The following is a 24384-nucleotide window of genomic DNA, read 5'->3' as shown; positions in this document are numbered from 1 at the left end:
ACCTCTTCTCACTCTCCCGCCCAACTCCCGTCGTGAGCCTGGCTGATACTTACCTAAATGTATATGGCTGAACCCCAAATTATGTATTAACAAGTCCCCCTTTTGCTGTAAGAATGGATCGAGTGGGGTGTTGCTACACTTGGTGAACTTTATGAAAATGGAACTTTGAGTTAATTTGAAAATATAACGAAGCAAATCAGGATTTCTAGGTCTCAATTTTTCAGGTATTTACAGCTGCGCCATTTAATTTGTACTATTTTTGGTGGCAGTACACAGCCCACTAAGGCTGCTGACACTCTTTGGAAAGGGTCATGAAGTGTCAGTGTATTACTCCTCATTGATTCAGATTCTGGGTGATGGAGCCTTAACAGCTCTTAAGAGGTTATGGGAAAGAGATTTGAACTTGGTATTGGAGGAAGGGGAGTGGGAAAGAATTTATAAAAATGTTAGAACTCTTGGGATGCAAGGGTACGCCTTATTCAGTTTAAGATTTTGCATCATTTCTACTGGACTCCCTCTAGATTGTTTAGGCTTGGTTTAAAAGACACACTTACCTGCTGGTGATGTCAGTTGACATAGCCCATGCTCTGTGGTTCTGCACCAAGATTCAAGAATTCTGGGTAAGAGTTCAGAATTTGATCTGTGATGCATTAGATACTCAAATTTCATTCTGCCCTAGACTGTGTATATTGGGTGATGGGGCGGTTCTTATTGTAGGTGACAAATATATAAAAAACTGAGTCTAAACTAGTGTAATGTTTGGGAGACAGATTATTCTTAGAGGATGGAAGTCAAAATGCACTCCCTCATTTCAAGAATGGTTCACTGAATTGGGCAGAGTGGCGGCATTTGAAAAGATGTCTTATAAACAGCTTGGCAGACATGACGTGTATGGGAAGAAATGGGACAAATTCTTGACAATTCTGTAGGGTTCTCAGTGAGGACCATGTGGAGAGTAACATGTTTTTGGTTGAAATTTTAAATCATATCCTTTATGTAATTTTTCTTTTCTCCATTTCTCTCTTTATTTGTTGATTTTTATATTTTTTTCAATTATCTTTTATTTTGTGTGTATATACATGTGTGACTCAGGCTTGACCACGGGATGTTGTTGAGGGTTGTGGTGGGGTTTGGGATTGGAATGGGGGATATTGGGGGTTAAAAGGGGATAATTGTTTGATTCTGTTCATGTATATTGTAATTTATTTTAAGAAATATATTAAGAATCAATAAAAAACTGTTAATCAGAAAAAAGGTGCTAAAATATAACTTGACTCTTGATGGATGTACTGTAATGTCAGCTTCTACAGCAAAAAATGTTGGTGTTATATTTGATAGCAATATAACCTTTGAAAAACAAATTTCCAATACTTGTAGAACTGCATTCTTCCACCTCCAAAAAATTGCAACGTTACGACACATGCTATCTGTTTAAAAAAACTAAATCATGCGTTCATGACCTCAAGACTAGATTATTGTAATGCATTACTAGGTGGATGTCCTTTAGGTTTAATAAATAAACTTCAGCTGGTTCAAAATGCAGCGGCTAGAGTGCTAACTAGGATGGTGTTACCAGCCGGACTGCGATGCTCCTCACTGAATGATACCAACTTGGTCAAAGGAGGGACAGCGCTCTCTTAAAAAAAATGAACTATATAGAAAATGAATTAACCACTAACAAAAGCCTTCATCTGCCAAAATCAAAGGACAATGCATATACATGTATTTCCACAGATAATTTGGGATGACTTCAAAAACTTTAACACTAAAACTTATAGTTCATACAAAATCATTTTGTTTAACCATTGACCCACAACACTTTCATAGTTTACTAATTTTAAACACTAATAGTTCTAAACATAAATAACTAATATTGGCATTATATTCATTCATTTTCTGTTATACCATAATTTCATGTACAGCTGCTTTGGAACAACACCTGTTGTGAAAAGCGCTATACAAATAAATTTGACGAATTTGTAGCAGTGTTGGCCTTAATAGGTTGGGTTCAGGTGCCAGGGGTTAAAACCACCATAGTTATTAATTAAAATTTAGTTATCCTTAAAAAGACAGTCTGTGTAATTGTAATAGACAAATAACACAAGGAGCAGATAATAATAATAGTTAGACAAATTATTGACAAAACGAATTATTACAAAACAATATTATTCTCTTACCGTATCAATCGCTGAATTACTGGGCCCAGACAATCAGTTCAAAACACTAAAGTGCTTCTGTAGTGCAGCAGTCAAACCACCATATTTTCAAAACAATGAAGGAAATGAATCGGCAATTCGAGCGCCAAATAAAAATAAATTACATCCCTACAAAATGTCCTCCCTATAAACAAAACAAAACGAGTATCCTCGTTTAAACTGCAATAATCTCTGCTCAATTTAAAGAATGAAAGAAACATCCATACCCATCACCGACGCAATGCTACCCGACTGCGTGATCTGCTCTCTGAACCACGGATTTACAAGTGCTCAAATTCAAACGCGGGACACCAACCACGTCTAAGGTAAGAATCGCACGCACCACAACTACAAAACACAAGCCCTAGTACTTTGTCATTAAATGCGGAGTTGTGGCCGAGGCAACACTCAAGCCGTGACTCTCTGTCATACACCCGGCAGCATAACCTGGGATGACCTGCACGCCCTGACAACAAAGGAGAGACCGCAATCACATTCGCATTTCCTTAAATAAATTCCTCCCTGGTATCCCGTATGCACGCTTAACAGCGCCCTACCGGGAAAACAATTGATCATAGGAAAAAACTATCGCTTACAACTGTCACAACTTGACTTTGCAGTGCACTAAGTCAGAACCTATGGCTCATAGTATACCCAAGATGCAGCCAAGGTTTAAAGATGATGGCCAGCCAATATGTTTCTGGTGTAATGGTGTAGGACAAATGGCTAAGAGGTGTGTGAAGAAAAACAAACAGACTGTCACAAAGAATGCTAAATCATCAGTGCAGCAGGGAAACTCACTTGCTGTGAGCCAGGCAGTGCAAGAGCAGTCCATAGGCTCAGCCAGTATTAATACTTGTGACCGACTTCTCCAGCGCACTGTGGTAAAATGTCCTGTCTCTAATCTAAAGATTAGTGGAGTAATGGCATCTTGTTTACTTGATACTGGAAACAAAGTCAGTACTATTTCTGAGAGTTTATTCAGAGAACACCTTTCTGGGGAGGATGAAGGTATACTGTCCACAGCAGGTTGGCAGAAGATTACAGCAGCCAACGGTTTAGATATACTTTACCTAGGTTATCTTGAGATGGAGGTTGAAACCATTGGTATTACCCTACCAGAGTGTGATTTTCTAGGAATCAGAGACTCACAAAACTCTCCTGCTGTACCAGCCCTCTTTGGCAAGAACATCATTAGCAGATGTAGACAACTGATTCATGTAGAGTTTGACACTACCCTAGGTGGAGAGACGCAGTCTGATTGGAAGGAGGCATTTCAGCAGATGCAGAGTGCCTGCAGTCTAGAGAAGCGAAGCATAGTCCAAGTAGCTGGAAAAGACATGGTACATATACCTGCTTCATCAATTACAATGGTAATGGTCAAGGGAGAAAAGAGTATGGTTCACGGGACTTCCTGTTAGAACCAGCGAACACACAAGGGTGTCTGATTGTTGTTCCCTCTCTTGTGTCTTCAGAGAAACTGTTATTTACTGAACAGGATGTGAATCTCTCCCTAGAAGATATCTCGTTACAGGCCAGAACAAGACTTGCTGCTCTGTCTCTTGTCGACAGTGTCCAATGAGACATGTGAGGTTATATTTCAGAGAATTTCTGCTGATACTGAAGAAATCAGTGTAAACACAAAAGACAGTCAGTTATTGGTGGACAGCTCCAGAGAGTTTCTCAACAAGCTACACATTGGTGGTACTCCTGAACAACAGGCAGAGCTGAGTTATTTGTTGATGAAGTACTCTGATGTTTTTGCTCTCGAGGATGAAGACCTCGGTTTTACAGACAAAGTACAACATGAGATTCACGTGGTGGATGATGTACCGGTGGCTCAGCCTTATAGGCGTATCCCACCCACTCAGTATAGGGAAGTCAGAGAATATATCACCAAATTCCTTAAATTCCTCCAAGAATGCACAAGTGCTTATGCTTCACCTATCGTGCTAGTTAGGAAAGCTGATGGCAGTCTCAGGCACTGTGTCGATTACAGGCAGCTGAACTCAAAGACCAAGCGAGACACGTTTCCTCTGCATAGGATAGATTAAAGCTTTGATGCACTACAAGGAGCAAAGTTCTTTTCTTCCATTGATTTAGCTAGTGGATATCATCAGGTTGCTGTCCACGAGCGAGACGGGCATAAGACTGCATTTACAACTCCATTTGGGATCTTTAAGTATTCTCTATGCCCTTTGGGGTTTGCAATGAACCTTCAATGTTTCAACATCTTATGCAGGATTCCATGGGTGATGTAATTTTTCAGATCATGCTAGTGTACCTTGATGACAAACTAGTGTACCCGCCCACTTTCCCAGAGCACTTCCAGAGACTGGAAATGTAAACGTAGTTCTAGCAGGAAGATCTCGGGAACCATTCATCAGGCATCACATCCAATCACAAAACAGCCTCCGCTTCATAAGCCTGCCAGGTGCCTCTCATTGTTCGCATACTTCCACGTTTTCACTCATGTGCCTGTGAGTGAAACACACATCATGTTACACGCCATGCTTTGCTTCTCCAAGCAACAGTTGCTTCAGGTTGGATGATCACTTACCTTGATGTTTACACTCTTCACCAGCTGGTCTCCATCAGGAAAATACGCTAAGTTCTCAGTCTATTATACTTTTGGGGAACAATCGTCAATGCAAACAGCTGGTGGTAGATGGGATTTTTGGTTTTCTGCTTCCAATGTTCTCAATCCTCTGTTCATATTAAGCTTTATAATGCATCAATATCGCTTCAAGTTTTCAATGTTTTCTGCTGTCGGCTCAGTACATCTTCTAAGCAGTGCAAATGTGCTGTCTAGGTACCGCAAATGTGGCATGTCTCAGGTGTGCTTTTAAGTATTTTATGACACTGTAAATGTGGTTTATATAAAAGCAAATTAAGTTCCCTTCATATGGCAAAGCATTGTTTATCTTTGCAGGGGTATTGCACAAATAATGCACGCCCTCATCGTAGGGCTCAAAAGCAAAATGTCGTCAAATGCAAAATGTGTTCAAATGCAAAATGTTGCTATTCTTTTGCAAAGGTATTTTGTCATTTGTCATTTGTCACTTTGTCATTTGTCTTTTGTCCTCCAGCAGGGATACTGCACAAACAATGCCACCCTTATTGTAGGGTTCAAACGCAAACGTCATTTGTCCTTTTGCTGGGGTTTTGCATGGATTATGTCACCCTTATCCTAGGGCTCAAATGCAAAATGTTGTTTCGTACTTTGCAGGGGCATTGCACAACCATGCCCGCCTTTTTGCAAAGGCCAATCCAAGCAAGGGCTTTTTCACAAGAATTGTTTACCCTTCAGCAAAGATACTGCACAAACAAGGCTCACCCATTTACAGGGGCTGTACAATTCTCATAAGCTAGCCTACCCTTCTGCAGGGTTTGGCACAATAGTAGTATGTCATACAGCCTTACAGGCTTAAGTTTGCATCATTCATCTATATTTCTTTTCTTTCAGATTTGTCCCTCATCCTCTGAAGACCTGGTTGTTGTCCTGAGTCTAATTATTTGGTTTTGTATTTTCTTTTGGGGGCTTAGGTTAAAGTAGGTCCTAATTCTTTTAGGGGTAAGCTCCGCTCCCCTGCCATCATCACCTCCGGCAGGATCTGATGGTTCAAGCAGCATTGGAGTGATAAACCATTGGACAGGGCTTACGACAAATTATATAAGTATGTTTTTGTTTGTATTATTCCAATAATCTTGAGTCTTTCTGATAGAAATGTAAGCTTAAGCGTAGTTCTAGCAGGAAGATCTCGGGATTCATTCATCAGGCATAACATCAAATCATAATACAGCTTCCGCTTTATAAGCCTGCCAGGTTTTTCTCATTGTTTGCATACTTCCATGTTTTCACCCCCCATCCCACCACATCTTCACCAGTTTAAGTCCCGTCCTGGGCGGGGGTAAGCTCTGCTCGCCCCCCGCCATCACCTCCAGCAGGATCTGACAGTTCAAGCAGAATTGGAGCGCTGAAATTTAGGACGGGGTTTACGCCAAATTATATAAGTATCTTTTAATTTGTATTGTTCCAATAGGTCTCAAAGTTAAGCCTGAAAAGTGTCATTTCTTGCAGCAAGAAGTAACTTTCTTAGGTCATCAGATCTCAGCTCGAGGTATTGGTACTGATCCAGCTAAAGTTGAAGCGGTCAAGCAACAGAAAATTCCCAGAACAGTTAAGAAATGATGCTCATTCTTAGGGTTTTGTAGTTACTACAGAAAGTTAATTGAGGGTTTTTCTAGAATTGCCAGCCCCCTCCATGATTTAGTGAACCTGTGTATCAAGCAGTTTGGTACCACAAAGAGAGAGTTTAGTGCTTTGTGGTCATCCGAGTGCCAATCAGCATTGAGCTGCTGAAGGAGAAGCTTACTTCTGCTCCTGTGTTAGGGTATGCAGATTTCAATCTTCCTTTCACATTGGAGACTGATGTGAGCAGTGATGGCCTAGGTGTTATACCAGCAGCAGGGTAAGTGTAGGAGAGTCATAGCTTATGCCAGTAGGACACTTTGTAAAGCAGAAAGGAATGATAGAAATTACAGTAGCATGAAGCATGAACTATTGGCCCTCAAGTGGGCTATCTTTGAAAAATTCTGTGTTATCTGCTGTGTTCCAAATTTGTGGTTATAACAGATAACAACCCTCTGTGCCATCTAAAAATGGTCAAGCTCGGTGCAACTAAGCAAAGATGGATCGCTTAATTAGCCGTCTTTGATTTTTAAGGTGAAATACTGCCCAGGACGGCATAATGCAGCTGCTGATGCCCTTTCTAAGCAGCCATCAGCAGGGGAGCTTGCCACGCCTGAGGATGCAGAATATGATGACTGTTTTGCCATCTGCAATATAATAAACAAAGGAACAGCCTTAAAGCCTGACCTAGTGATGGCTAGTGAAAAGTTCGAAAGGTTTAGACAGATTCATGATATAGAGTGTGGAGTAGAGGATGGCAGTAACCCTCACTGAAGTACGCCAACTCTGCCAGGTTATACAACAGCCGAACTGAAGGATTTTCAAATGAAAGTCTGCCAAGATCCTTCTGAAATAGTGGTTCATAAAATATGGTGTGCCTGAATGACTTCATTCTGATCAGGACAGAATTTTGAAAGCAACGTGAAAGCTGTGTAAAATGTTTGGTGTAAAGAAAACCCGCACTACACCCTAAAGGCCTTAGGATAACACTCAGTGCGAGCACTATAACAGAATGCTACATGATCTATTATGTACACTTCCCCCTGAAGAAGAAAAGGCATTGGCCAGAACACCTTCCTGAGTTGGTTTATGCTTATAATGTAACACCACATGCAACCACTGGATACTCACCACATTACTTGCTGTTTGGAGTCAACCACTTCTTCCAGTTGATGCACTGTTAGGTCTTGATTGGTTAGTGATTCACCAAGACAGATTGAGAGAATCTAATGAAAAAGCCACAGAAAATGCTGAACACAAGGCTGCTGAGAGACTTGCCCCTTTAACCCATTCTCCCACAACACCACAATCGAGGGGAGAATCTGTTTCTGAGCCGGTTGAGGATGTGCATTTTGATCCTGATTTTGTTGTGTTAGAAGAGATCAGATACAGAGACCTAGTCTAGAAGAGATAGAGAATGTGAACCCTGAAAATCCTGTGTCAGCCGCTGAAGCCCTTATGGGTGAACCTGTACTGATTTCAGAGAACACTGAACAACAAGGTTCGGTACCAGAGAGTGTCGAGCCTGACACTGGCACGGCTTCTAGAGTGTCTGAACCAGAGATGAAAAAGCCAGTACCAGCACCAAGAAGAACTATAAGAGCCAATGCTTGCATACACTCAAAGCCATTTAATGAGCCAAAATCAGCATGAAATACTGTTTCACTCAGTCCTGAAGTCTTCCTTCAGGTGTTAATAAGCCTGGGTAGTGTGTTCTTTAGAGAAGCTGTTAAAGAAGTGAAAAATATGTATTAACAATGACTTTTAGCAGGGGAGAATGTAGGCAAGTGGAAAAATGTCATTTAATTTAACTCATCATAAATTGGACGTGGCCCCTTTAAGAAGTTTTGTGACACCTGCTTTCCAGCACTTTCTCCTGTTAGAAATGTGAGAACATGCATTGTGCAAGACAGCTCCCGGTTTTGTTCATCAGTTGATAATTCTTTGGGTAAATATAAAAGTTTACACAAAATGCTTATAAATTACATTAAATATGTGTTCAGAAAAGTTATATTTTAAAATTGAGTGTTTGTTATGGATCATTTTTGAAGGAGGCATATGGATTGCATGTGTGGAGTTTTACCATATTTTACACATGTATGTAAATGTGGTATTAATCATATCTTATTTAATGATTTATAGTCCAGAGTGTTTTCGAGTTTAATGAATAAGTGTAATACATGTTAAATGTGGAAACATTTGTAATGAGAATTCTGTTGTTTTGGGCTGTTGGCCATGTTCTTAAAGCCTGGTTAAAAATGCATAAAATGCTTTATGTGATTTAAGTATGTGTTAAATGCTTAAAATACAGTGTGTTTAAGCATGTGTTAAATGCACAGAATGCTTTGAGTGATTTAAGCAAGTACTTATGCAAAAAATGCTGTGAATGTTATAAGCATGTATTAAGGTGATGCATGCTGAGGCATGTGGGTGGGCTAATGCCCTGTTTGTTTTCGTTTGACATAAGCCTCTACCGTATTTCGTTGAACCATGTTTCATTTCCGTATTTCACTTTTGTATCTCATTTTTGTATTTCCTATTATGACACTATCGATTAGGTTTAGGTGTAGGATGTAGGGTAGGGATGTCGGTTTTGTTTATTTAAAACTAGAAAAACAGATGAGGGTATTAAGGTCAATACTCTATGATCTCATATTTGCTTTTTATGACACTATCTGTAAGGTTACTTTTGTTTCAAAATGAAACAAAAGTATCATAAAAGTAGTCCATGTGACTTGTGCCATTATCCAAGCCTTTGAAGCCAGACGATTCTGGTTTTGGTGAGAAAAATTACATTAAATTCAATGAAAACCTTGACATCCATTGCACATGAGTGCATGAAGCTCGTTCACTGTGGCTCATGTGTTCACACAAGAACTTGTGTTGTTTTTAGCGCTAAACAGCACAAGTTATCGCATGTGCATGCAAATATGATTGCGAACATGAATGTGTGCCGCAGAAGAAATAAATAGGGATGTGCACTGATAGTCATCACTCGGTTAACCGTCGATGCACCTCGATTCAAATACCAAAATCACTATTCTGTTATTCTACATATGCAATAGAGGTCTGCAACCTGACCCAAGCCCAACGGGACCGGACAAACTGTCGGGCCGGGTTCAGGTCAGTATTATATGGAGGGGCTGTTCTCATGTGTTTTTGCTGGCGTCAGCATTGTTTTTCAAGTGTTTTTCTATATAAATGTGCTGGAGAGACGTCTTTGATCGTTCCGCCGCATCTCACTGTTCTTTTTGTTTTGTGTCTCCTGCAGGGCCACTGGATTTGTTAGATTAAACACAGTTAAGTTAAAAAGAACTTTATTTTTATATTTTTATAAATGCATCTTGAGACACCTACATTCATTTTTTGAACTGCTTCTAGCTTTTTTAGCACAGGTGTCACAAAGATTTGATGTTCTGAAGAAGTTCAGGTTGCAAAGAAGACTTCATGTGACTGTTACAGTGTTACACATGATTCCAGATTGATTTTTACCTAGCAATGTTTCAGTTCTTGATAAACAGTAAGCCAGTTTTCTTCCCCTTTTGCTTTTGTGCATAGTTACAATAATTTGACAAGTTCAATGCAAAACCATTTAAAAATCAAAGCATCTCGAAAAGACTAATAAACCGTATTAGTGTGACCACACACGACATACATGACAATACTATCATCCGCTGCCTCATGGAAATGTGAACCTGGGCAGAGCACATATCAAGTTTGACACTTAAAATACATATTTTCCATTTGTTAAGTCAAGTAATTTTTATTTGTGTAGCACTTAACACAATACACATAAATTCAAAGCAGCTTTACAGAAAATCATGTTTTAATTTCTGTAATGTCTTAAAGTCCCCATAGAGCAGTTTCACTGAAAAAACTTAACTGAAAATCATGCCTTCAAATTTGTTGTCTTTAGGCCCCCAGTGTGCAAGCCAAAGGCGACAAGAAATGTGGCAAAGAACAAAAAACTCCAAAAGATATTAATATGGTGTAAACACAACTAACATGTAAGATGTTAGTTACAAATTACAAATGGTTACCATGCACATCCCAAGAAAGAAAGTGATATGCATTTGGGATGACATGATGGGTGAGTAAATTATGATGACAAAATGTTTATTTTTTTAGGTGAACTTATGTCATTTTATGTTGGAAATCTCAAATCTCATTAGTGTTTGCACATTTTCAAGTGTGTGTGCAAAGACTCACACAAATGTTTATATCAGTGATGCAAATCCCATTGGTTCTTATGTATTGTTCTTACTGATTATGATGTACTATATTTGAGTATACAGAAATGTGAATGAGATATTAGAGTTACAACAACGGAATATCAATGACAATTTAAATTTCTGTATTTTGGTAGCTTTTTAAGTTTAACCACGTCTGTTCCCATTCACTTTCATTGTATGGAAAAGAGCATTGTGAACAAGGTTCCAAGGTTTTTCTAATAATTTTACAGCTATTCTTCTTGGTGGTCTTGGAACAATTCTCATTTTCCTGTCCCTCTAATGAGACCAATGCATTATCTTTCTTAGCGCAACCCCAGCTAGAGGTCAACATGCACAATGGAGGCCTCCGTTGATCGGTATTCAGTACATTTTTTCATCATTTCTACATCCCTCTGCCCTTGACTAGAGGCACAGCATAAATGAAAAATTTGCATCTCAAAGGCAAATAAGTATAATTTGATGGCCTTGTTTATTTTTACTGCCTTCACAGAAGTTAGATGTGAAACAGTTTTAGGAGCTTTATCAAAGGTTTGTTCCCTCTTTCTCACATCTGGCTCCAGAATATATCCTGATCATGTTAAGTGTGCAATTAAACCACCAGACTAGTCAGGCAAGTACATCCCGGTTCACAAAGCAAGAGAGAAAGCAAAACACAGGGCTTACAAGGCAGATTTAAGGCTTACTGATCACAAGGCTTTTGGGATATGGACTGATGCCACAGACAGGAGTGGAACACTGCAGGGGAGTGGAAGGGAAGTGACAGATGAAATCACATCGCAGGCTAAGCTCTAATGGCCTGTGAATGAGTCAGAGTCCCCACTACTAACCGTCATAATTAGCTAACACAATCAGGCTGAATGGCGAGGAATGCAGTCTTCATCTGGCCTGTATATAGCGTTGATCAGACTGCAGATAGAACAGATATTTGCCAGAGGCAGTCAGTGTGGAGGTGAGACAGGGTTATAAAAAGTTGAGAAGGGAGAAGATGGCCATCTGCAATCATTGATAGTCAGGTGGGATGCTCAGCTGCCTACCTAGTTGGGCCAGGCATTGAAAGATATACTACTGAATATTTATAAAATGGATAGTTTCAGTGCTGGATGCTAAATGGTCAATTCAGTGTTGCAGCCATGCTGAAATACACAATATAATGACAACTATGGCACGATAAACCTGTTTACCACATCGCTGCTATGCATCCATAGCAGACTGTCATTTATGTTGTATAGCAAATCTCTGTTATGTTACAAAAACTGTAGATTAGCCTGTATCTTTTAGCCAGTGTAAGATAGCATTTTATGAACTTACTTTCTGAAATAATGGTTTAATGACAATCTATGTTATTAATACATATTTTTTTTTTACTGTAGGAACAATTTTATAAAAGCAATAAGGCACTCGAGGCTGAATATAGTCTTGGCTAAAGGGGCTAAGAGCTCTTGGCCTCTTGGCTTTTAGTTGTAACTATATTCTCAATATAGCACGGTCTCCCGTACCTTTATTGCTTATTTTGGTAGCAATATTTTAAACTAACCAACACTGTGAATATCCCAATGGTTTTAATGGTCATTTAATTTGGTCATTATATTTCCTAAAGCTTCTGCTGGTATACCAGTTTTGTGCCTGCTCTTTGTGTCACAATATGAGAGGAAGGCTCAGCATGGCATTTTTCTTGCTTTAAAATGTTTTAGTAAAAAGTGTATGTAGGTAAGTATTGTTTATTACTATGTATTGATAAGTACATATAAATAAAAATGATTTAAAAAATAAAAATAAAAAATAAAAATTCTTCCTTGCCTTCATTTTGTGAAAAAGTGCAGAAAAGTTGCATTGGTTATTTTTCTAACTAGATTTCTACCTAGATATTTCTTACTTTATACATTGGTTGTTTGGTTGAAATGTCTCTCTGACTGAAAAACTAAGCAATTTTGAGGCAAATGCATTAATATCAAGATGAATATTGTCAAATAAATACATAGATAAATAAAAAATAAAATGGCACAAAGAAAGAAACGTTACCAATGAGATTTTTTTCAGATCTGTAAATCAAGTGTGTAAAGAGCACTTCAGGTAAGCCTCTTTTTAGACAGTGTAAATTAATATTGCAGATGTTAAATATTCAGCAATGCATTTGCTCTCAACACCCAGAGCACTTGCCAGTCCTCAAAAAGAACTGCTAATGATAACAACTCTCTAATATTCACTAACACAAATGCCTGTCAGAATATGTAATGGCGAGAAAAAGAAGAAGAAAAAAAAAAACACACACACACACACACACACACACACACACACACACACACAAACAGAAAAGCTGATGAGGCTGTATTAAAAAAATAAAAATAAAAAAAATAAATAAAAAAGGCATAAAGAAAGGGAAAAGAGGTCTGTTTGAAATGCGGCTCATTTTAGGTCTGCTTCTGAACACTTTAGCAATACAGTTTGCTTAAAAAAATTTTTCATCTCTGCTGAGCAACTTGAAAAGCTAGTGAAGTTAAGCTAAAAGCATAGGCCTACAATAAATATTCTAGGCATCCCTTGAGGTTTGGGATGCTGAGGGAGTGATAAGCTCTCAACAATGTTTGTTCAGTTTTAGGTGTATATTGAGGCCTAAAATGAAATAACAGCCTTCCTTTCTCTGCAGTACGAAAATATTTTTGGCTGCTATTCAAGCATTCATGCAGGACAACACAGCCTTTTCTGAGAGCCTGAGATTACAAATGTGAACATACACCTGCCCTGTGAAAAATCATGAACATTGGAGATGACACTGTATTTGCCTCTGTCCCAGTTACATTGCGGTCGTTACATTGCGGAACGTAAATGTGCAATTTTCTTAATGTAAGTACAAATTTATTTAGGTTAGCATTCCTAAAAATGTGAAAAGTTCCTGAAAACGTAATTTTCCAATTTCTTAATCAGTTTTTACTCTCATAAAAAAATACAAATAAAAGTAAAGATCCAGTTTAAAGGATGCATGGTTGTTTTTTTTTTCCCTAACATAGTGAGAACTTTTAATGAATACTAATAACTTCAATGTTTTATTAATGTTTTAACAACATGTGATCCTAACCTGTACATAGCTTTAGCCAAAGTGGTTGGAATGGTCCATGTTAGGTAGAGTGATCAGAAGGTATGTCAGGTTAAATCTTGCTTGGTAAACACTTCTTTAATAAACCGGCCATAGAGAAGCAAATCGTTCGAAGGGGCGTTCACACTGACAGTGGTTTGCAGTGACAAAGTGACTGGAAATCATTCATTTTCAATAAGCGCTGGTGATTTCAGACGACATGATTGAAATCGACTATTGGTAATGAAACAAAGTTTAGAGCTCAGCATAAGTAAGAAAATTATGTTGATACAATTTCCATGCCTATTACATGATTATGATTTGAATAGTTTCCAAGATACTTCCAAGCCTGGAAATCACAATTCAATTTTTTAATAATTTTATAAAATAATTATGGGAACTCTGGTAAAATCATTTTTAAGGAGTTAATCTTTTAGCTTAGGGGAGCTAAAATAAAAGACAAGGGGGTCTAAAGTACCCCTAAACAGGGTCTAGAATTGCCCGTTTTGCCCTGTTAGAAACTCACACATATTCACAGCATATTTTCCAAGCAAGGGGATAAGCCCCATCTAGTGGTCAACTTTGAATAATACAGCTTGGGATGACTGAAATAGCAAAGGAAAGCTCAAATCTAGATTAATAAACAAATAAAATAAAACTATAGGACAACTTTTATCTTAGACCTTTAATGCAGGTTCATATTTTAATTGTAATTCAACCTCCAACATACATTGGGGAGACAATGTTACGAATACAAATGATTCTTCAAAGAAATGCATTATTTAAAATAATAATAATAATAATAATAATAAAAAAGTGCATACACATAAAACATACAAATAAATTAACAATGCATTTGACGGTGTCTCATGCAACCAAACATGTACATGGTTTTTATTTTTCACCAAATATTATTTTTCCTGTTTTGGTTGACCTAGGCTGTTGCTCATATAGCAAAATGACAGCCCAGATATCAGCCCACCTAATGGGTACCAGTTTGTTAACAATACAAGAAAACTGCTCTGGGCCGACATAAATCAATCATTCAAGTTCAGTGTGTAAACCAAAAGCACGCATATCACCATAAGACTGATACAGCTTTATTATAATCATAAAATAATTTGTCCTATCGATAGGACCGTCTCATATTAGCACTTGAGCCATTGAAAACATCCCATATGCAGTAAGACTTAAGTAGAAAGTGTAATAGCACTTATCTGAATTCTTTATAAAAATCTACCATATGGCTCACACCATAAGTGTAATGGTCCAACACAACTTCACAACTTAAGACATGGAATGACATGAAAGACATAGTGAACATAATGTTTAGTGTCAGCATTGCAGGCGATGCAGAGAACTGTGTGCACTGAATGAATGCTGATGTCGAGTAGAGATCCAAGCCTCCCAAGATACTACATATGAAAGCATGACCAGGCCACATCACGCCAACGAAATGTAAAAAAAAAATAAAATAAAATGTTAGGACTATAAAAAGATACAAACTAAATTCAGTTCATGGATAAAGGGAGGCCATACCTTTAGACATCTTATGATTTTAAATATTCATAACATTACTAATAATTAAATTGTAGTGTTTAAATATAAAATAGCATGAAAATACAAATTCAAATTGCAAATTTTGAATCTGAATCACATTTAAAGCTGTTGAGCTAATAATTTATGCTTGCATTAAAATATTTGAGAAAATAAAAGTTTGACAAGTGTGCAAAAAAAGCAATAAAAAGGAAACGATCCATTCTTTCTGCTGTTTTATATATATACACACACACACACACACACACAGCTATATATATATATATATATATATATATATATATATATATATATATATATATATATATATATATATATATAAAACATTGATAACCAGACTTGTTTTGTTTAGCAACAGTCACTTGCATAGTTAATTGCATGTGTTAATGTAATCATGCAATACTGCTTTTTTCCACAAATATATTTTCAGTGCACACGCACAATATAATATGGGCTCATCGCAAATAAAACAAACAGATAAAAAAGGTTCATTCTTAAAGACTCATCTATTTTAGTATCAAGTGTGCTGAGAAATAAGGTTGCGTTTCTGAGACCAAACGGCAGCATGAAAATGAGAATGCTTCAACAGTGGCATCAGCACAGCTTGGATTAATGCTTTAATTACAGGACAAGCTAAATAGTGGTGGACGTAATGACACCATTAGATGCAACAATATTCTAATGACCTGCTATTCTAATATCCTTACCTTTCTACTTTCGTAAATAATATTTAGAATTAGTCTGAATGAGCTTGTACTAGCTTACTGGAGAAAGAAATCTATATATTTTGGTGAACTGTATGGTGCTACACAAGCAAGCAACATAAAGAACTTTCTGCAGGACAGTTTCATTCAGATATTATTCCAGACACTAACAATCTTGAACAAAAAAAAATAAAATGTCCCCATTGTTGTGGTGAGGCATAACATTCATTTATGATATACCTTAATTAAATGTTTTCTTATTTCTATTGCATATGCACAGTATTAATCTTTAAAACATTCTTTCTAAAACATTAATATTTAACTCAATGTGTTTCTCGAATAGAGAAGTCAATATAAATTTTCTCCAAAAAAGTTTTGAAAACTATTGCACTGGTTGTCCACAGATACATACGGAAATAAAAACCATCACAAGAAGGTTTGACCCCAGTTCAAAACAAGCCAAATGAAAACTGCAATTCAATGATGGCAATGGATTTGGCGGGCATGAAATGGAAAAGTATGACAATGTGGCTTTCAAATTTTCATTATAAAGACAAAAAAAATATACAAACATCATGCAGGGTTTACACCGTCTCCATTAATATCTAGATAAGGAGATAACACAGAATTTTGTTGGAATAAACAAAACAGAGCGAGTTTAGAAGATTGTCCTCCACTAACTTACCATTCGAAAGATCACATTCATTCAGCAACAATTCAGCTATCGGTCTATAGTTGGCGTTGTTGCACACATTTCTATAGGCAGTAATGCTACTTAAACATTTGTAACAACTCTTGAGTACAAAAGGACATAGTTGGTGTTGGAAAGCAAGTTTTGAGAAGTACCAATGAGATTGTTCATTGCTAAAACCCCAGATAGCCTACAGTTTCAGATTCTGCTTTTGTGACATAGAGGCAAGGGTATACTTCGTTTTACCGCTAGCCATTCCGTCTCGCATATAGTCGAGTGCTCATTCAACATATACCCCGACAACATGCCAAGACTCAAACTGTCCGTGTCTAGAAAAACTAGGCTGCATACTGACAGTCCGTGCATATTGTGTTGATGAGAAAATGTGTATCTTGCACACATAGCTGGCACGTGATAAACAGAAGTATCCTTTGGCCTCAACTCTTCTCAATCTTATACTGTATCAGTGCCAGGGGAACACTGGACTTTAAATAGCACCAGGTCTAAAAGTGGAGCGAATTGGTACAGTACTCCAAGGAATATATCGCAAGATTTGAATTTCATTATAAGTGACTTGCCCTAAGAACAGTAACAAGTCAAAAAGTATATTACATATCATCCGTTACATTTAAGCATTATTTGAGAGAGAAAAATATGTACAAAGTGCTAGGTTAAAACATTCCTATTCGGAGTCGTGAACAGTAGTAGATTCATGTACATACCTTGCCAGAGGCAACATTTTGGTCCCATGGCAGATAGAAAGGCGCTTCCGATAATTTACATACTTTGAGAAAAAAGTAAAATACAGGTATATACTATATCCTTTAGATTTATATTCTTCTTAGGCACATCAAAAAATAGCTGCATTACAGAAAATAATGAAACCGCTATTAAAATTGTCATTGAGGTGTCTATGTTGGCCGTGCGGAGGATTGCATGCTGGAAGAAAACTTTCTAGAGGATGCCATCTTTTCAAGTGGCTTCTTCCCATTGATGGGAGACTGAAGACTAGTCTCAGAATTGGAAGACTTTGACTTGCCTACTGGTAAGAGAGAGCTTTTGACAGGGGTTGAAGTTTTTAAGGACTCTTTATCCTCTTTGGCGGCCTTGCTGGAGCATGGCTCTGGAGAGACCTGCTGGGAGGAGTTGCTCTCACAATTGTCGGCACTGTTGAGTTTATACCGGCTGCTGGACTTGGCTGTCCTCTCAGCAGCCTTCTTGGTGAGAATGGTGGTCTTGCCCAGGTCGGCCGACCGGCGAGTCTCTTTCTGCCGAAGCGCGCTCTTGAAGAATGAGAGTCCCTTGTCCTCAGACTTGCTGCTGCGTCTGAGATCTCTCGAGGAGACACTTGGGGAACGCAGGCTTGTAACTGAGGAACTACTGCTGGAGCTTCGCACTGGTTTCCTCTCTGGCCGACTTCCCTCTGCACTTTTAGGCTGGGATGTCCGAGGGGTGGCACTGACTCTGGACTTGTCTGCCAGGGGACTGGTGATGTGCGCCAGGTCCTTTCTGGAGCCCCTTTCCACCAACTTCTTGCCAGAGACAGAGTTCCTATCAGACACAGAGGAGCTTTTCTTGGCTGTAGGTGATGGCGAAGCAGAGGATTGAGGCGTGGAGGTCAGAGACGGCTTCTCCTTTGTGCCTCCAGACACTGGAGACTCCTGTGCCTGCGAAGACTCTTTCTTTCTTGGAGTTCCTGAAGGTACACCCTTGGTAATTTTGGGAGAATCGCTCTTCTCTTTTTGATTGGTCATTTTGGTGCCCTTCGCTTGAGGGCTGGAAGACACATGGGAGGAAGGAGACTTTGTTACAGACGAGGTGCTATGGCGCTTCTTAGAGGGCTTCTCCTGGTCGCCCTTGGTCTTGGTGGAGCTCTTTATGCTTGTGGACCCTTCTGCATTCTGAACCGATCCAGAGATCTTATGCTTCTGATCTTTGGAGAGCATTCCAATCCTGTTCCGATCCACAGCATGAATCTGGTTGTTGTTGTCAACGGGTTCACTTTTAGAGCTTTTCCTGTCAGCCTGTACTGGAGCTCTGCAATAGGCCTCATCTGGGATGTGTTTTCCATTGCTCTCATCACTACCATTACCCTCCATCATAGCCAGCGGGGCCTTACTGCTGGGTTGACGCTCATGTCTGCTGTCTCTGCCGAAGCAAGATGTGGACACCTTGTCGTCACAAGCTTCTCCTATCCTCTCTAGAGGAGGGGAAGAGCGAGAGTCCAAAGAGAATCGTGAGGGTGAGTTGGATCTAATCTGCAGTTTAGTCGACAAGGACCAGGAGGGTTTCATCCCGTTTTCACTGAAAGCCAGAGGGCTGGTGACTGACGATCTGGACGACAAGCTCTGATGTTGAATGCTCCTCACAAAGGGCCGCGTTGAGAATCCTCCTTAAAAAATGAACAGAGATATTTAAACTAATGCGCTTATACCAGACAGAATGAAAAGTGCATTGGCATGCAGTTTTTTCTTAACTGAGCAAGGCGGGAGATCCTGTGTTAGTAAGCGCTAAAGCTACAAGAGAGAGAAGACATAATAAAGAAAGGCAAGAGTAAAACACTGGACAATACACAGAACAACAGGACACAAGAAAGATGAAGGCAAAATATGCTACTAATATGCTTCTAAATATTTACATAGTAAAGAAACTGGAAAGATGAACATCTACTTTAGAATTGAGAGGCATAACAATGTTCCTCACCATCGTCTTCACTGCGATCACAGGGAAACTCCACTGACTCAGCCAAAGAGATCAGGGATGTACGTCTGGAGGAGGCTCCAGAGGCCAGGCTAGGTGGCCTGCTGCCTGGGAGCCGGTTTACCCAGTGTTCACATAAAGATGAGCTGGTGGAGCCTGAAAATGTTTTACAGAGAAATACAATGTTAGAATCTTCAACAACAAAAAAAAAAAAGTATAAAGGAGGATTCATTTAAAGGGGCCATATCCTACACTTCTATAACATTTAATTCCTTTTTCTCTAAAGTCCACTTATAATGTTAGTGAAGGTTTCATATATGAAAAAAGATGCCATATAGTTTTACATGATTATTTTCAACCCTCATTCTGACCCTTTAAATTAAGCAGGCTAAGTGGACTGTACCTTCGTGGTTTCTGTGTGGAAATGGCCCATGTTATAATTGGCTACGCTTTGCATGTGAAAACTACTGGTGTGGTTTACACTGCCATTCATTGTTGAATACCAGATAGCTGTTAAAATGTAAACATGGACGATCATATGTTAATGTGCTCATGGTTATAACATTAATACCATGGCAATTTCTGAATGAATCTTAGCTTAATTTTCACAAACAGTCTGGGTGGACTGGGGAGGGCTTTTGCATTGTGAATGAGAGTAGCACATCAGACTCTTATTTCAAAAGAACAAGGAATACCCTGTTTTCCAATATATGTCTTTTTAAATGTAACTACTTGAAAAAACAAAACAAAAAACAACAGCAACAACATACAGCCGATGAGCAAAGAGGCCATAAATGTTCATCCTATCATAAGCTTCATACATTTTATCAGGATGTATCAAAAGTTTATTAGAAGGTGTCATGCTAACAATAAGGGCTTTCATTGGTCTGGAAAAAGAGGGCCACTCGGTTCATACGCCAGCACCTTCAGAACCCCTCTAGATTAAAAAGACAAATGACTTAGCAAACTGTGTCAACCAAAAACCCAATAAGGAACAAGAGTCACCTGCAACGGAGCTGTTTGCTGACCAGGAGGGAATAGTTGTCCTCCTTTGATAGAACAGAATGTATGCAGTCTGCTGGCAAACATCTTCATCAGCTATAGGCTGAACTTCACTGTCATCAAAGCAATACCACTGGCCATCAATGGAGTTCTTACAGTAAGCTGTTGGAGTAAATTACGCAAATTGCCATGTTAATCAAATGCACCAATCAAAAGGCCTATGAGAATAACATTTTCAAATAAATGCTAACACTGCAACTTCTGGCAATGTTATAGTTGAGACCATTTCATCCGAGTCCAGGCCAAGACCAGAGTAGGTTGAGTCAAGACCAAGACCAGAGGGTCAAGTCCGAGTGGTCCGAGACCAAAAGAGGCAGAGTGTGAGACAAGACTCATATAGACCTCTGCAATCTTAATGAATGTGTTAAACATTCAGTGCATGAGACTAAATTTATCTAGGCACATATATCAAATATACCTCATATGTTATTTGCTTTAGCTTATGTTGGTTAAACAATATTACCAGTCGAGAATAAAAAAATAAATAAATGCCACATCCTAGGTTAGGTAAACAAAATGTTATTACATCAGTGTTAAAATGTCAGTAAAAAAATAATAAAATTAAAGGCACAAGGTGCCTATGTGGCTTTGCATGGCAATACAGACTACCAGCTACTGTGTATTATAATATTTCATTCATTGTAAGTAAAGTATAAATTTTTTCTGCTATATAAAATACAGTATTATTGTACTTTAAATAAAATGGACATAAATTGTACAATAATGTATTAAATTTGGCATCCTGTAAACACAGTATGTGAATGTACGATTTCCTCAATTGCACTATATTCCATTCATTGTAAGTTAAGTAAGCATTTATGTTTACTTCAGCCTACAAGATTTAATCTCGGGGTAGGCACAGAAACCTCAAGCTGTTTTGTTTTTATGGCAAAAACAACACCAAACCGTTCAATTACGATGAAATTCAGAAAAGTATTTTTTCATTTTCTTCAGTATGTGCAGCATTCATTTAACTCTTGGCTAAGGCCACGTACACACTACAAAGTTTCGGGAGTGACAATCGCTTTTAAAAGCAGGAGCGAATTCCCAAAATTGCTGCAGCGTGTACTGTATATATATATATATACACTGTATGTTAATATAAAGAGTAAACACATTTTATCAAATGTACATTATTTTATTTATTTGTTATATTTTAGTATCTTTAAACTCCAATACAAGCTGGGTAGCGTTTCTGGGCGCATAGCACCCTCATCTGACCATAAACAGCACGAAAGTTATCATAACCTACATGTTATAACCGAATATTTAAATCATCCACAGAATTATCATTTCCACTGTGTGCAGTCTCCTGAGTTAAAATAATATCACCTCAGTGAATTATTTAGTAAATAAAGAATTCTTCAGCTTAATGGCAAAATTCTGTATAAAATATAAATAAAGAGTACATTTAAAAATGTATGTTTTGCCTCTCTATATTTTATTGTTATTTTAATCAAGTAATGATTTGTCAAAAAGTAATTGAATACATTCAGCATGAAATAAAACATTGCAGGAGTGAAGGAAGCAGTATACTCTCTCACCCGCTTGCTCACTCGCGCTCTCTCTCCTGCACGTGCTCCCTCTCCCAGCTCGTACGTCTTCCCCACGGTAGATTATGGGCAATTAACTGTTGCTGAGTGTACATCAAATGTGCACTCAAAATTAGAGTGCATTGTGGGTAAGAATGAGTGAACAAAAGTAGGGAACGAGTGGCTCACTCAGAATTCAGACACTCCTACAAAACGGCGGACACCCGAAATAGTGCACTATATAGTGGATACTGGGCAGTTCAGACACAGCACGAATCAAGATAGTCCAAATTCTCCCGAGTCCATGACAAGACCAAGACCATTAAAATCTGGTCTTGAGTACTGCAACACTGGCTTCTGGTACTTCTTACCTGTGTAATGCCCTCCATGCATGTTGCCATGATGATTACACACAGCATACAGGTCGTAAAGGTAGTCGTCTGGGTTACGGCCAAGTCCATAAGGTCGTCTCCATGGCGACCAGTGGGAGGGTAGACTCCAACTGCTCTGGCTTCTCTTCACTACATGGGGTGCCATATCCATTCCAATCAAAGGAAATCTCACCATGTTCTGCATCTTAACTCTCCTGTCCCCTTCCTAGAGGACAATGTACACATTAGTAAGTAGTAGGTAGGTAGCAGTTTAGCAGACACTTTTATTCAAAGTACATTTATTACAGAGTGTTACTCATGGGCACAATGGTGATAGTTAACAGATCACCTCCTGGTGGGGTTCGAACATACAGCTTTTTAGTTGCAGCCCAGATTTTTTATCATTCTACATTAGAACTTAGTGAAGGGATCAGGGTTGAGCAAAATTCAGAATTTAAGAATTAGCTTCATTTCAGTTCTTGTATTGGACTTTGAACTGAATTGGCCATGTCTCTAAGGATGTTAAACCGGAATTTGTATTAAAAAGCGTAATTTACTGAATTAAAATTCCTTCGAAATTGACAGAGGAATTTCATTAGTCCAACACTTCAGTATTTTTGCTACAAAACATACATTATTAATTTTGACAAATTATGCCAATTTATTCCCTGATGTGCAGAAAACTAAATTCAGTACTGTCAAAACAATTAAAAGCCATCAAAACAGATTTTAATCTTGACATACAGCACAAAATATCCACCACTTTGTTCTCAAATAACTTTATTAAAATAAATATTAATTAAAAATTTGAAACTACTGATAATACATTTTTTTTGAATTTCTATCTATTTTTATTCTACTTTATTCTACTTTCATAAATTCAAATTTGAATTAATTCTGCATTCCGTTTGCTACCTAAATTCAAATTCAGGAATTAATTAAAATGTTAAAAAGTACTCTCAATTCAGTTCTGAATGGCACACAACTCTGGAAGTGATTTGATTGGTACATTACCTGTCTAAACCTCTTGAGGTGTAGAATGAGAACATCAGGCAGGGTCCACAGGCTGAGTTTGATCCGCCCCTGTTGCAGCTGCCTGCAGTGAGGGCAGCGCCAGGCATCGTCTGGGGCCAACTGGAGAGAAGCCATAGAGAAAATCAGACACAAGAGAGAAGGGTTTTACGTTTACAAATCTGGCTGTGCCTTCATTTTCCTTAAAACCCAGCCAGTTCCAAATCCTTCTTTAACTGTCCGAGGCCAGCTCTGGCTAACCACAGTGTATATTTATACGCTGTGTGGAGCCATTCCAGGGTTAAAGATGTACTTGTAAAAAAACAGAAACAAAACTAACAATTTTAAAACAGCACTGACAGCAGAAACAGAGTAATCTGCACATTTGTGTCCACAAAGGCAGCTCCTGAAAAATTGAAAGAAATAAGGGAATGCGAGATGACTCTTTAACAAGTTTAAAACTTCAGCATGCACGAGTTTGAATATTGACTAGTCGACTGAGTCCCCTAGTGAGAATGCTATGGTACAGAATTGTATGAAATTCTGAAAATTCATAAAAATTTTTCAAATTATGCCAACTTGTCGACCTCAATAGTTGACTAGTCAGTTGCTGGACAACTAGTTGGTCATCGTGACTCCCCGATTGTTACCTGCTCCTCTTTGGTGTAGAGCTGGAAGCACTGAGCGAGGGTGCAGGCCTGTGGCTGATGGTGCTGCTCTCTGTGCAGATACACACTCTCAGCATCAGGGATGTACTCTTCCTCAGTGTGTCCAAACAGACTGCAGGGAATCAGAACACATACTGCTCACAATATCTTTAACCAGACCAGTCAAGTACATATCCTACCCTCTACCATGGCTTATGCAGCACATTTATTTAGTCTCTGTGGACACTTAAACTTTAATACAAAATAAAATCAAAAAGACTCACAAACTGACTGAAAATGTTCTATATGCCAAGCAGTAGTTTAAGACATATTTTCAACAAGTAGTTTTTTGTAATAAATATGAATTGATAAAAAACATTAAAACATCACATTTCTCAGCAAATAATCAGAGTAATGAAA

The 24384-nt window shown here is 38.4% G+C and overlaps 1 protein-coding gene across 1 annotated transcript in view; it reads right to left on the bottom strand.

Moving 5' to 3' along the window:
* Positions 1-15523: 15523 nt before the first annotated feature.
* Positions 15524-24384, bottom strand: part of LOC127450767 (ubiquitin carboxyl-terminal hydrolase 31-like) — a 39368-nt gene continuing 30507 nt past the window's right edge. The window contains exons 11-16 of the mRNA XM_051715107.1: positions 23968-24097; positions 23321-23440; positions 22307-22532; positions 20347-20505; positions 19345-19497; positions 15524-19033 (exon numbers count right to left, since the gene is read on the bottom strand). Of these exons, the coding sequence (XP_051571067.1) occupies positions 17553-19033; positions 19345-19497; positions 20347-20505; positions 22307-22532; positions 23321-23440; positions 23968-24097 (2269 nt within the window). The 3' untranslated portion in view covers positions 15524-17552. The remainder of the gene's footprint in view (positions 19034-19344; positions 19498-20346; positions 20506-22306; positions 22533-23320; positions 23441-23967; positions 24098-24384) is intronic.

Source organism: Myxocyprinus asiaticus, chromosome 13 (genome assembly GCF_019703515.2).
Source record: "Myxocyprinus asiaticus isolate MX2 ecotype Aquarium Trade chromosome 13, UBuf_Myxa_2, whole genome shotgun sequence".
Classification (NCBI taxonomy): domain Eukaryota; kingdom Metazoa; phylum Chordata; class Actinopteri; order Cypriniformes; family Catostomidae; genus Myxocyprinus; species Myxocyprinus asiaticus.
Note: the sequence above shows the minus strand (reverse complement) of the source record. Positions and strands in the feature narration are given on the sequence as shown.